At 37.7% G+C, this 14,964-nt stretch overlaps 1 protein-coding gene across 9 annotated transcripts in view; it reads right to left on the bottom strand.

The window, feature by feature from the left end:
- LOC101895413 (protein doublesex) overlaps window positions 1–14,964 on the bottom strand; it is a 289,473-nt gene that overhangs the window by 235,396 nt on the left and 39,113 nt on the right. For 7 of the 9 annotated variants that reach the window (XM_059118139.1, XM_059118143.1, XM_059118136.1 and 4 more), the window contains one exon: window positions 691–2,250. In XM_059118139.1, coding sequence (XP_058974122.1) covers window positions 691–1,660 — 970 coding nt within the window. In that variant the 5' untranslated portion in view covers window positions 1,661–2,250. The remainder of the gene's footprint in view (window positions 1–690; window positions 2,251–14,964) is intronic. The other 2 variants (XM_059118140.1, XM_005178102.4) reach the window with 1 other exon arrangement.

The following is a 14,964-nucleotide window of genomic DNA, read 5'->3' as shown; positions in this document are numbered from 1 at the left end:
ATCAGCCGTTTCACCTGGAAGTTAATTCTCAGTGAGTCAGTCAGTCAGATTGAGAATCTTGACATTTTGTACGAGGGTCTTGGTTAGCCTGGGTTTTTTAAAAAGAGCTGAAGGGGCGGAGAGTCTGTAGGCTAGAGATTCAATAAAGACGAATTTCAGGCAGAAATATTTGGACAAGAGCCCCCTAGCTCGTAGTTTTTCCCTTGACAGAACAGGACAGTTGCATAAAAATTGTTCAATCGTTCTCTTGCTCATCCACACACAGTCTGCAGTGTTCGACGTTAGGCACCTCTCAATGACAGATTTATCTTCTGTCAGATTCCGCAGTACAAAGATATCCTTGACATTTTTCTTTTTCCGTATTGAGCATAAACTTTACATTTTTGGAAATCAGACGGAGCTATTTTTTCCTCAGGCTCAATTTCAGAGATATTGGGCCTGTTCCTCCATGGCGAAGTTTAAATTTTTTAATTAAATCAAATATTGGAAATCCTATTTGGAATGGAATTTTTCGCATTCACGTTTTTCGTCATGGGTAAATTAGCCCCCATTTTCTTCAGGATATATCCACGAAAATGTTCAAAATTGTTTCACTCTTCCCAACCCCTCTGTGCCTCCCAGGATATATATTCATTCACCCCATATTTTATGAATAAATGTGTATAAATAACTTTTCTCAAAAAGACTTACCTATAGACATATCAGCACCATTCTGTTGTTGCTCTGGATTTGGCTTTCGATTCGGTACCAATACCGGTACGGCCACACCCGACGTTGAGGACGGCGACGGTGACGATGAATCACACGAACTATCGACAGATTGTGCGGTCGGTGGCACCGAAACTAAATGGGGATGTGGATGATGATGATGGTGGTGATGATGTGTGTGATCCGGTGGGGTGTGGTGTGGTGGTGCTGTGGAACTAGATGCAGCACTACTGCTGCTGGCCATGCCGTTCATGCTGGAGGAACTGGGACCAACGCCACCGCCACCACCATTTGAACCACCACCAGCAGATCCACCACCGCCTCCACCTGATCCGCTACCACCACCACCTCCTCCTCCTCCGCCGCCACCACCTCCACCGTTGGCGCTGTGATCACTGTGCGGCGGTGAACGTATTGTAGGTATAGCAGCAGCAGCAATATGATGCGGGGGTACCGGGCCAACACCAACTCCTGCAGCAGCGGCTGCCGCCACTGCAGAGGCATCCACCAAATGCGGATGTGGATGATGGGGATGGTGGTGCAGCTGTTGCGTTATGTGATGCGGCAACGGATGATGATGATGGTGATGGGCATTCAGCAATGCCGTGGGTGGATGCACCACCGGTGGCACTTCATGCATTTGCAGGATCCTTGCCTCGTCCTGTTGCTGGGCCCGCCTCAGGGCCGTCTGCAGGGCCATGACCCGCTGCCGATCGGCTGTCAGGCGGCATTTCTCACAATTGCAAAAGCGATATTTGCAGTAACGTTTGTGGCCCTTCAATTTGATCTTCAGGCCATGGTTGTGGCAGCGGGCACAATTCGGTTTGGTTCGTGGGGTGCCAGAGCTGCCGCTGGAGCTGGAAGCACCACCGCAAATGTCATTCTTCGAATCGTGCATGTCCGTGTCGGACATGGTGTCGCTGCTGTGCCAGTTGCTGTCCTCAGAAACCATTCAAAATGTTGGGTGGGGCAACGAGGTGCTGGAAAAACGAAACGAGACGAGACGGGAAGTGAAAGTTCAACTTCAACGAAAAACTGAGATTGGAGCGCGCACTCTACACTTTTTGTATCTCAATCGGGACTGAGACTAGATTGATTTGGATAAAAAAAATCAAAAATGAGTATTTCTTTCCTTTTTTTTTTTTTTTCTTTAAAATGTCACAAAATGTTTTCAAATTTTCAGATTTCAGATTTTATTTTTTTCTTTCTTTCGATTTAGATCATTTCAAGAATCTCGGCGATTATGGTTCATCCATTATCGAGATTTTTCTTTGTTTGAAATTCTCATCATATTTTATTTTTGCATTACACTCAGCGAAAAAGGGCTTTGGTTTGGCTCCTTCCTTCGAATTTCACGTCTAGTTTAGCTGGCTGGCTGGCCACATGGTCACCGCGGAATTTGAACGTTGCCGTGATTGACGTAGTAGTCGTGCAAGTGTTTTGTAATTTCAAATTGAATCTTTGTTGCTGCTAAATCACAAACAAAAATTTTGTTGTTGTTGATTTTTTTGTAGCCGTTGATATATTTTTAGAAAGGAACTGCTGCAATGATAGAGAGAGAGAGGGAAAAAAAGAAATCAAATTAAAATCAAAAAATAAGATTTTCTATACAAAAATATTGTCTATGAGAATAGAGGAAATTGCTCGGAACAATTTCACAAAAATATTTAATGTAAATAAAAAGCAAATGATTGAAATAATGTGAAACAGAAGTGGTATGAGGCAAACAAGGGCGTGGAAGAAGAAAACCCCAGGGAACCAAGCACTAGAAATTTAAAGAAAATTTCAAAATTGTTTAATTGAGAATTAATTGGTCCTTCGATTGCAGCAAAACGCCCACTTCAAATTTTCCTAGGATAAATTAATAAGATCCTCTCGCCCTCCCACGTCAATATTCCTTGAAATACATGTGCCGAGTCAGAAAAAAATCAAGATTTGAAATTTCACACACAAAAGAAACCCCAAACCACTTCGATGCTACAGAAGCAATTGCATAGCCGCTGCATTGAGAATTTTCCCACAGTCTTAAATTTTCACAAATTTGTCATTGCGTTCATATATTTTTCACCAACAAATTGCAAAAATTTTCTAAATGAGCCGGCATCTTTAATTAAACTGTCTGGCAATGCGTTAAGGCAGACCGGCTAATTCGTTATCGCCCACTCACCACTTGAGGCAAATTGTCTTACTTTATTTCTTTTTTTGTATTTGATGGACGGAGATTTTCAATAGAAATACCGACCAGACAGAGCACAGACAAATGATGTTAATGACATAGAGTGGAGATTTGGAGAGAGAAATTGAAATTCTATGGATTCTGCATATGGAAGTCCTTGAAAGATTTTTTTTTTTTTGCAGACAACATATTCCTAGAAGATTTTCTATATGGAAAAGCGGTGGAATGGGGATCTTTCAATGGATATGTATTTTATTTCATTGCCAACCATTCACATAAACAACTCTAAAGGTCTTGTATAAATAGGAGATCATTCCAAGGTCCTCCATGCCCAAAAACACAAATAGGAAGAATACCTTCTGTAAATCTTCTATACATGGAAATCCTCCAACACCCTCCAGCATCTTCTTGGCACTGTAGGCATCCTACAGGGTGAGATAAAAAACTGCAACAAAGTCATACGCCATAATTTTTATTTTTTTTCTAAATTTTATTGAACGAAGGCCAAAAATATCGGAAATAGCATAAAATTTTAGAATAAGTTTAAATTTGTTCGAATTGTTCACCTTTGGCACGAATTATGGTCTTCAAACGGTCAATGAAATCGTCACACGTTGCCCGAATGTACTCTGCGGTATTTTGGCCCCTTCCCGGCGAAGCGATTGCTTGAGGTGATCGACACTTTTGTATTTTTTAGTGCCAAACTTGCTTTCCAAAATACTCCAGACACAATAGTCCAACGGATGGAGAATAGTCCAACGGAGATTTTGGTGGTCATTGTGCGCTGCAAATGAATGTCGGAATGTTCAAGGTCTGCGGCCAAAATGCTTTAATACACCCTCAAGAATTTTTTCGTCCTAATATTCGGCATTTATTCTGATACGAGCGGAGAACGACCATCGGCTGTTATCGCGGAACACACCATTACCATGGCCGGCGCTTAAGTTCTGGTGGGCAACCGGAGGTGCACATTTTCAGCTGACCTATTTCGCAAGTAAACACGATAATTTTGTTTGTTTACAAACTGCAGGACAATGAATGTTTCCTCATCGGAGAAAACCAAATTCGGCAGTTCACCACTTTCGGCCAAGCGAAGCAACTCTTTAGCACTTTTGAGTCTATTTTCTACAGATCTTCCATGAGGGGACCTACAGATTTTTTATGAGAAGATCTACAGATCTACTATGAGAAGATCTACAGATCTTCTATGAGAAGATCTACAGATCTTTGGGTGATGATCTACAGATCTTCGATGAGAAGATCTTCAGATCTTATATGAGAAGATCTGCAGATATTCTATGAGGAGATATACAGATATTCTATGAGAAGATCTACAGATATACTATAGAAGATCTACAGATATTCTATAGAAGATCTACAGATCTTCTATAGGAAGAACCACAGATCTTCTGTGAGATCTGCAGATCTTCTATGAGAAGATCTAGAGATCTTTTGGGAGAAGGTATGAAGTTATTATTTTAGGAGATCTGTAGATCTTCTTATAGAAGATCTGTAGACGTTATCATCGAAGACCTGTAGATCCTTCCTCAGAAGATCTGCACACCTTCCCACTGAAGATATATTGATCTTCTCATAGCAGATCAGTAGCTTTTCTCACGAAGATGAGAAGAGCCTCTCACAGAAGATTTGTAGGTCTTTTCATAGAAGATCTGTAGGTCTTCTCATAGAAGACTTGTAGATCTTCTCATAAAAGATCTGTAGATCTTCTCTTAGAAGATCTGTAGATCTTCTCATAGAAGATCTATAGGTCTTGTCATAGAATATCTGTAGATCTTCTCATGGAAGATCTATAGATAGCCTGATAGAAGATCTATAGGCATTCTCATAAGAGATCTGTAGATCTCCTCATAGAAAGCCTGTAGATCTTCTCACTTAAGATCTGTTAAGATTCGTAGATCTTCTCACATTAAAAGCTGTAAAAGATCTGTAGACCTTCTCCCAAAGATATATAGATCTTTTCCCAGAAGATTTTTAAATATTGTCTTAAAAGATCTGTGGATAGGAAATTTGTCGATTGAATCTCTCAGTGATCTGTTCATTTCCTCTGAGATCTATTTATATATTCTCAGAGAAGATCTATTGATTCTCTCTTATAAAATCTGTGCATCTTAAGGTTAACATTTTTAGATCTTCTCAATAAAAATACTTAGGAATTTTTTTTTGTGATCCTCCTCCTCTTCCTTAGCATTTTCCAATCAAGTCATGTTCAACTAGAAATTAAATTTATATTTATTTCTATGTAATTTGTAGAAGGTGTGTGTTTCTGTAACATATTTATGAACAATGTAAACAGGAGGGCGTAACCAGTAACCAGACAATTTATCGATTTGATGCCGGAGATTAGAGATTAAATGGTGTTAAATGAATCGACAGAAATGTCTTGTTAAGTGTTTGCCAAAGGGGCTGAACATTAGGTTAGTTATGGCTTAGAAAGATAATAATTCTTTTTTATTCATTGCATTAAAGCGGAAGGTGCAGGTAAAGAGTATTATATGATGCTGGAAGATGGAGTAGTTAATGATATTATGCCCAAAGCTGGGAAGACTTAATAAAGATACAAGATCTCTAGGTTTTGTAGAGCATCGATAATTCTTTCCAAGGCTAATGTGTGCATTATCCAACTGTCTAACTTACAATGATGGAATGACCATAAGAGAAATTTCTAATAAATGACAGGATAGAACGATTATATGACTTAATAAAAAAAATTAACTATTACTTAAGTTTGGAAAACTAAATTCTAGACTACATCCAATAAATATATTTTTCTTGAAAAATCATGGAATGGGGTCCTCCAATTCATAAATTTTCAAGGTTTTACATTTCCTGCATTATGCGGCCATAAAGATTTTGGTCTGTCCAATATTAGTTTAAGTCGTTCCTAACTTCCTCACACAACTGAACTTAGAATTGTTTTGCAGTTAAATCGTTTGCATAACCTAAAAGTTCCGCCACCATCGCTTTTAAGCATCTAAAACCATTTGTGGGCACTGCAACAAGTGTCTCCGGGAATTAATTATTTACAATGATTCTGACGTTTTTATTATTGACATTTTGGCGATTAATCACTGCCGATAGAAGCACGACAAAGTTGGCTTAGCCAACACGTGTTGGGAAAGATATTTGATATAGTTTTGCTTTTTTTTTCAAATAAAATCGCATGCAATTTGTGTAGCATATGAAGTATGTTTCGTTGCTAAAGGGTTATGGAATTAGTACGAAATAAGGAGAGAATACATAAGTCGGTAAGCAGGAAGTTACATAGCTCGAAAGGTGTCTTAGAAGATTTATAACGTATATTTATAAGGCCGTGACATAAACCATGCGAATTTTACTCGAGTTCAGAAAAGGTTAATAAAGAGAGAAAGAGAGGGAGGGAGGGGGAGAGAGAGTAAACCAGAGTGAAATTTAAATAGTAAATGGGCATACAAATCGATAGACAAAGATGGAACAATTTATCTCCTCATCTACATCCCGGAACGAAATTATAGTTTTCTTTCTTTAAAAAATGGCCATAATCCTCGGAATCAGTTCCAATTTCCTATCATTTTTGACAGAGTACTCTCCTTGAAATCCCCAAGGATTTCAATAATGGATCATTGACATTGTCCTGTAAGGCTGATTGTCCCAAGGAATTAACCTTTTAAATGTTCATATACCTCGGAATCTTTCCGAACTTTCTATCCTTTTCATAATACCAATGGATAGACTCTTCAAAATCATTCCCTTGAAATCCATATTGGGAAAGCAGAATTATCCTGGAATTGGCATTATACTTGAAAAATAATACTTGAGAATCGACCCGAATTTCTTACCCTTTTTATATCCTCAGTCATATGGCTAGAGAGGGTATATATCATTTGATACGGCCAAAATGTGCCTCATAAAAATATCAGCTTTAGACCTTAGGTCTCTTTGGGCCAAATTCGTTTCAGGACAATTGGAGTCCATCTAGAGATGTCCGTCCCTATAACTCTCGAAGGGAGTATCCGATTTGATTCAAACTTGGTACATGGTAATATCATTATCAAACTTAGACCGCGTTCGGTAGCTTCCTCAAAAAATATCAAAAATTTCAAGGAAAATAATTTACTGCACAGAAAGAGAAAGGATAATCCGATTTTGCTTCAACTTTGCAAATCTTAATATTTGCATCAGTGCTAGGCTAGGTGCATTTCTTCTGGTACCTCCCCCACAAAGGGTCAAAGTTTTGAATAACCAAAACGATCATAAAATCCGAAAAAAGCATCCGGTTCTCTTCATATTTCACACATCCCATTATTTCTACAAACACAAGATCTGCTGTAAAAATGGGATATATCGGTCCACTCCTTCTGGTACCTGTCCCACAAAGGGTCAAAATTTTGAATATCAATGAAGTTCATAAAACGCAAAATTAACATTCGATTTCATTCAGACCTGGTACATCTCAATATTTCCATAAACACAAAATCTGTTGTAAAGATAGTAGAGATCGCACCATTTCTTCTGGCACCTTCCCCACATAGGGTTCAAGTTTTTGGAAAACACCAGGAAAAAAAAGCAGAAGCTGAATATTGCAATTTGTGTAAAAGAGCGAGTATGCATTGCTCGTAGTCGAATGAGAGTAAAATGTACTCGAAATTGAGCAGATTTCACCCTTGTCCTGTACTCCTTTGGTACTCTGAGTTCTGCTATTATCACTCGGAATTTATAAAAATTGAAATAGGAATTATTTATATTTTAATTACTTCCCATAATTACCTTCATCTCTTTCTGGATATACCTATCTGATGTGTGAGATACTGAAATAACATATTGATATTGATTTTCTCTCACTGTGTGTTCTCACAACACACACGTTGAACCTTTTGAAAACATGCGACGTAAAAACGTGGACTCAAAAATTTTCTCCCAACAAAAACATAATTGACAACAAGCTGCGAATAAATCAAAATCCATGTTATATGGGGAAAATTCTATGTCTGTCCGTCAGCAGATTGGTTGTCTGTCCAGCCGTTGTTGTTGTCGCATTATTTTCCTCCTTTGATTTCGCTTTTTTGATGTCATTTTACTTTAGTTTAGCGGTGGATGTTGTTATTTTATGTTATTGTCGGCTCGGTCATTTTAATTCAATTGACAGTGTCTAGCAGTGAATACGGTATCCAACCCCCACCGCCTCCCTCCATCATTTGATTGCATTTTTACTTCGTAGCCACCATTGTCACCCCCACATTAAATCCAGGCCTAATTTTGCAGTTAGTCAGCCAGACAACAACCTAGACATGACCGACCACTTGGGGAATTTTGTTAAAGACAAATTTCTGCGAATTGTTTGGATTTGAAAAACATTTGATGGACTTCTGGCCGATTGAAATGTAGGTCGCAGACATCAGAAACTTTGTTGTTAGCAATGGTGAAAAAGTGAGATTTGAGAATTGCTATTGACACCACAATTGTATTGATGGGAATGTGATTTCCTTTTAACGATAACAGAAATTTCAAAGAAATTGTTAGCTAAAGTTGTAGAAAATAAGAATAAATTGGCATGGAAGAAGAAGTCTGTAGAGACAGAAGAACCTAGGAAAAAAATTATTGGCTCGAAAATAAAATAACGAAGGATTTTTTTGCAAATGTCATTGATAGAATTCAAGGCTTCTGCTAAAATGTAATTTAAAAATAATAATTTAAATAAAATCACCTCGCCAAGTAAGTTTCTGACTGACATCAGATTCATGATTTTTGCCACAATGTCCTTGAAAATATTCGTAAAAAATCCACTATTTTCGGACATGAAGTCCTGAAAATCCACACCTTTTTGCAGCTAGGCTTTGATATAATATCAAAAAAACTCAAGACAATTTAAAAGAAAGTCATAGAACTCCAAAAAAAAGATTATTTCCACATGGAAAAAAGGATTTTCTAAAAATGTCCTTAGACGGAGTTTTGCTAGGATGATCTTGACAACAGATCTTGTGTTAGCAAAAATGTTTGTGCGAAAGTTGGATGGTTATTTCGCCTTCTTGTAGCGTTTTGTTGTACAAGAAAAAATTGTTCGATCTCTACCATATTAATGAAAAAATTTAAATGTAGCAATTCTGAATGTAATCGGGTATTCATTTCGCGTTTTATGAGCTTCATGGTTATTCAAAATGTGGACCCTTTTTGGGGGAATTGCCAGAAGGAGTGGACCAACATGTTCCATCTTCACATGTTGTCATGTGCGAAATAAGAAGAGAAGCGGATGCTTATTTCGGATTTTATAATAGTTTTGGTTATTCAAAAGTTCGACCCTTTGTGGGAAAGGTACAGAAGATATGACCCGATCTCTACCATCTTTATGACAGATCTTGTGTTGATGGAAATATTGATATGTACCAAGTCTGAATGGAATCGGATGTTAGGTTAGGATAAAGGACGTACGGTTACCATGTGGCAACCACTCCACTCGGAGACCTATAGGTCCATTGTGTTCATCCTAGAAGAATGTTAAGAAAAGAGGAAGAAGTGGTTGGTAGAAGAGGTGAAGGTAAGAGGTAGAGTTATAGAGTGTGATCTACGGCTGAGGAGTTTGCCGTGTCGTCTTTAGCCACTTAAATCTTCTGGCTAATTGAAGGATTACTATAGGGTCAGTTTTAGAAAGACAGATCATGTGACACTAGTTCTCCCACTAGTCTGTGTCTCACATTAATGAGTGCTGGGCAGTGGCAGAGCAAGTGTTCGACTGTCTCGATTTCTTCTTCATCTTGACAGATCCTACAGTAGTAAATGTCGTCGCTGTCCCATTTCGAGGTCATAGCCCTCATCTTACAATGACCTGTGATGATACCCACCACAAGTTTTAGATCAGCTTTCGACAATGACAGCAGCGACATTGTTCTCTTCTCTGAGAGTGTGGGCCAGATTCTTTTGGAGGTGGTGCATCCCATTTCGCCCAGCCATTTTTGATGGATTTTCTCAGAGTAATGTCTATGAATGGCCTGTAGGAAATGTCACATTGGTGGTTTAACCGAGTTGTCTACTTCAATTGTAGAATCGGAAAATTTTGGTCCTTTTGTGGGAGGGTACCAGATGGAGTGGACCGATATATTCCATCGTTACACAAAACCTTGCTTTAATAAAAAATGTTGCGATGTGCGAAATATGAAGAGAACCGAATTTTTATTTAGAATTTTATAATAGTTTTGGTTATTCAAAACTTGGACCCTTTGAGGGGGAGGTACCAGAAGAAATGGTCCGATCTCTACTATATTTATGACAGATCTTGTGGTGATGGAAATATTGAGATGTACTAAGTCTGAATAAAATCGGATGTTAATTTCGCGTTTAATGAGCTTCATGGATACTAAAAATGTTGGCCCCTTGTGGGGGAGGTACCAAAAAGAGTGGACCGATATATTCCATGTTCACACCAGACCTCGGGCTTATAAAAATATTGTGATGTGTGTAATTTGAAGGACATCGGACTCTTACATCACATTTTATAATAGTTATAATCACCAAAGTGTTGACTATTTGTGGCGGAGGTATGGACCGATATTGATAGAGTGGGCCGACATAGCCCATTTTCGCACCTAACATAGCACTGATAAAAAACATTAGGATTCACAAAGTTTGCCCAAAAATGGATGATCTGTTCTTGCTCTGTAAGGTAAATTATTTTCTCTGAAAATTTTGACATTAATTTGAAAAATATATATAACATTTGTTATTGGATCAACACAAAAGCAAGAGATTTTTCACTTTGCCTTATGTGGAATTTCAGATTTTACAAAATGTTGGCCGTCTCTGCGGAAGGTAGCTGAAGAAGTCAATTAATGTTAATCATATTCAGATTTGATCTAATTTTAATAAATACTTTCCGATGTGCCAAAATTTGCATAAAGTCACGATTCCTAGTGTCCTGAAATAGATTTGTGTCCAAGGAGACATAGGGTCTCAAACCATTATTTTGATAAATGATATTTTGAGGTACCGAATATGGGGAGGTACCGTCATGTGGGGGCTATATGAACACGTGGGCCGATATAGCCAATTGTGTACTGGCAATATACACATGTGTGCAAAATTATAGCCTTATATCTCAATCCGTTCGAAAGATTGTGTGATTACAACAGAGAGACACACAGACAGATGGGCATCTCAATATCGACTTTGAATTTTACGCCGATCAAGAATATATCTATAATTTGTTGGGTCTGACATGAGTATTTTGATGATTTACAAACGAAATGGCATGGCTAATGTACCCTCCATAGTATGGTGGATGGTAACAAAACTGTACTATGTCCGTGAAAATAAATTGTAAATTGTTGAAGCGAAGACACAAACCCCTTGCATTTGGTTGGTGCACAGATATTTTTAAAATTTTAATGATTTTTATAAATGTTGGATGGTTTGTGTCTTTGCTGTCATAATTTACAATTTTTCTTCACGGACATTAAATATCTTATCATTGGTATAAAATCTCGATCGGGAAGAACTAGAGCTATGACTTGTTGTTTGTATATTTATCTTTGACAAAGAAATTTGCGTAAATATATTTTTTTTTTTTTTTTGTAGAATAGTACTTTATGAGTACAGAATATTCGATGAGAGAAAAGAAGAGAACGGGTAGACCTAGAATTTTTAAAAAAAATTTTTTGGAAATATAAATGTTTTTGTTATGGTCCCCAGAGTACTGAGACTTGCTTTTAATATGCCAAAGAAGATGACACATTAATTTTAGCAATCCTATTAAAAATAGGCAATACATGCTAAATGGTACTAAATATTGTACCATTTGTACTAAACATCCCTTTACCCTCCATCGAACTATAAGCAACCTTTGCCTTTGTTACATTTTTTTCGGTTTTCAATATGCCTCTGCCCATCACTGACTGAGCGATGCCCATCAACGCTACCTTTCAACATTCCTTCAGCGCTTCAAGTGTCATCTGTGGTGGACGGTACGACCATTTTTATTGTTTGCCAAAAAAGTAGTAGGGAAATTTGTTCGTATTTGCATAGACGCGACTGATAAGAGAAAATTTCGTGACCACAATTTCTTTTCGAAAAGGGTTTTTGATGCCAAACAAACGCTAAACTAAATCACATTTGGTCAAGGCGGTGAACGGTTTCTCTCCTTATCATTTGCGATGGCAGCCGAGCATTTATGCTGGGAAACAATGTCATTAAAAGGGGTTTGTTTTCGATGGCCAATGTAGGGATACCGTTATCAACAACGTAGTAGTCATGTCGCAAAAATCGATCAAATTGAATTTAGGGATTTTGAGATCGTAAAGAAAAATTTGAAATGTCTACAAAGCTAACTGTATATGTAGTGAAAATCTCTACAAAAGTTTTTTTCGATGAACGACGTCATTCATAGTCTACCATTTGCTTACATACATAGTCACATAGATTTTCCACCCAGTATCGATAGCTGCAGCTAGGAAATGAATGCTGGGACAAGAGAGCGGATGGTAGGTTGTCAAAAGATATCGAATATTGAAATAAAAAATTTACTCGAGTACAGAACGGGTTAATAGTGGAGGAAAGAGAGGGAGAGAGAGAGAGTAAACAGGAGAGAGATTTATTTTTTATTAACGGATTTAAAGTGAGTAAAAGAATGAGATAGAGGGAGAGTAAGCAGAAGGGAGATTTAAGCATTTCTCTCTCTCTCTCTCTCTCTATCTTTATTAACTCTTTCGGAACTCTAGTAAAATGCTCATGGTTTGTATTTTTGCTATATAATTTTGAAAGCATCATCACGATATCGGAAGAGAAATTACTAATCGGGCTGGAGCGGATTATATGGGGTCAGCGACTGCAGGAGGATATCAATAGAAATTGAGTTAGAAATATAATTTTGTTTGAGTTCGGAAAGGGCTAATAATGAGGGAGGAAGAGAGAGAGAGATAGAGTAAACTGGAGACAAATTTAGGGTTTTCGAAAAGGGTTTTTGATGCCAAACAAACGCTAGACTAAATCACATTTGGTCAAGGCGGTGAACGGTTTCTCCCCTTATCATTTGCGATGGCAGCCAAGCATTTATGCTGGGAAACAATGTCATTAAATGGGTTTGTTTTCGATGGCCAATGTAGGGATACCGTTATCAACAACGTAGTAGTCATGTCGCCAAAATCGATCAAAATGAATTTAGGGATTTTGAGATCGTAAAGAAAAATTTGAAATGTCTACAAAGCTAACTGTATATGTAGTGAAAATCTCTACAAAAGTTTTTTTCGATGAACGACGTCATTCATAGTCTACCATTTGCTCACATACATAGTCACATAGATTTTCCACCCAGTATCGATAGAGGAAGACAACTTAGAACATGTGCTCTACTCATGAATGTCTGCATGTAGTCGTCTGTGAGCTGTCGCATGGGTGTAAGTGTGACATTGCGAATTAATAGCAACGCTTTGATAACGTCACAAAATTATGTTAATTGCATTGACATTATATGGCGATTGGCAACAATATTAACAATATTTTATTATTTCATACGTCCATATATTTTGTTGTAGAAAAATCCGCTTGCAGCTGGCAAAGTGGGAACATATACAGCACAAAAAAAAAACAAATGAATAAAATTAATTTTATATTGTCATAGAGAATTTGAAGACTATTAGAAGTGATGTCGCAGCTAGGGAAATGAATGCTGGCGCAAGAGAGCGGGTGGTGGGTTGCCAAAAGATATCGAAAACTGATATAAAATTTTACTCGAGTACAGAACGGGTTAATAGTGGGAGAAAGAGAGGAAGAGAGAGAGTAAACAGGAAAGAGATTTATTTTTTATTAACAAGTTTAAAGTGAGTAAAAGAGTGAGATAGAGGGAGAGTAAACAGAAGGGAGATTTAAGCATTTCTCTCTCTATCTCTCCCATTATTAACTCTCGGAACTCTAGTAAAATTCTCGTGGTTTGTGCCTTTGCTATATAATTTTGAACGTATTATCACGATATCGGAAGGAAGAGGGAGAGAGAGAGAGATAGAGTAAACTGGAGACAAATTTAGGCTATATTTTTTATTAGCCGTGTCTAAACTATTAAAACTTGTATGGTTTGTGCCTTAGCTTAATCTCATCACTTATTAAAACTTCTCATCAAGGACAACTATTTTTTTAAGAATTAAAAAGAATCTCCAGCAGTTTACAGAAGTAGAGTTAAAATTAGAAGACCCGAGTTTTTTAATGTTTAGATCGCAAAATATCCTAAATATTGGAAGAAAGTTTACCTCTCTTTCATACTTTTTTGTAAATTCCGATTTAAGATTCCCTGGAATCCGTCGATTTTAGGTATGTATTTTCTTGGTCAATATTGAAGATAAAAACACGAGGATTATTTTGGTTAAAATACCAACCTTCAAGGATGTAATCCAAAGATTTCTGTTAAATTTCAGAGCTCTATCTTTCGTACGGGTAAGATGAAAAAACTGCAACCAACTTCAGACTGCTGTCATTTCTAAGCCACTGTTAAAATTATTCCAGTGGCAGCTCGTTACATTGTTCGCAAGCTTACAAAAGCATTTTGGTGAGAATTTTCCAGAAAAAAAGTTATTCGTGATGGAATTCAAGCGTGATAGTGTGATTTCTTTATACTTGGCTGGAAAACGACAAGTGGCTATCGTTAGAGCACTCCAGCATTTAAATGTGAATAAATCGTTTGTGTCTCGTACCATCGCTCGTTACCATGATACTGGTAGCGTAGCCCGACGTCACGGAAGTGGACGGAAGAAAACAGCAACATCAGCAAAAATGGTTCGATAAGTAAAGAAGCGACTTGATCGAATCCTGCGTGATAGTGGCCGAAAAATAGCTCGTGAGCTAAACATATCGCAGTATTCCATTCCCCAAATAATTGAGCTCGGGGTAAAGCCATTGAAATTCCAAAAAGTGCAAGAACTTACACCGCAGCTTACAGCTTAAGAATTGCTTAGCTAGGCCGAAATTGGTGAACTGCCGAATTTTGTTTTCCCCGATGAGAAAACATTCGTTGTCCAGCAGTTTGTAAACAAAGAAAATTATCGTGCTTACTTGCCAAAGAGGTCAGCTGAAAATGTGCACCTTCGATTGGCCACCAGAACTCAAGTGAT

This window comes from Musca domestica, unplaced genomic scaffold, assembly GCF_030504385.1.
Source record: "Musca domestica strain aabys unplaced genomic scaffold, Musca_domestica.polishedcontigs.V.1.1 12, whole genome shotgun sequence".
In the NCBI taxonomy this organism is placed as follows: domain Eukaryota; kingdom Metazoa; phylum Arthropoda; class Insecta; order Diptera; family Muscidae; genus Musca; species Musca domestica.
Note: the sequence above shows the minus strand (reverse complement) of the source record. Positions and strands in the feature narration are given on the sequence as shown.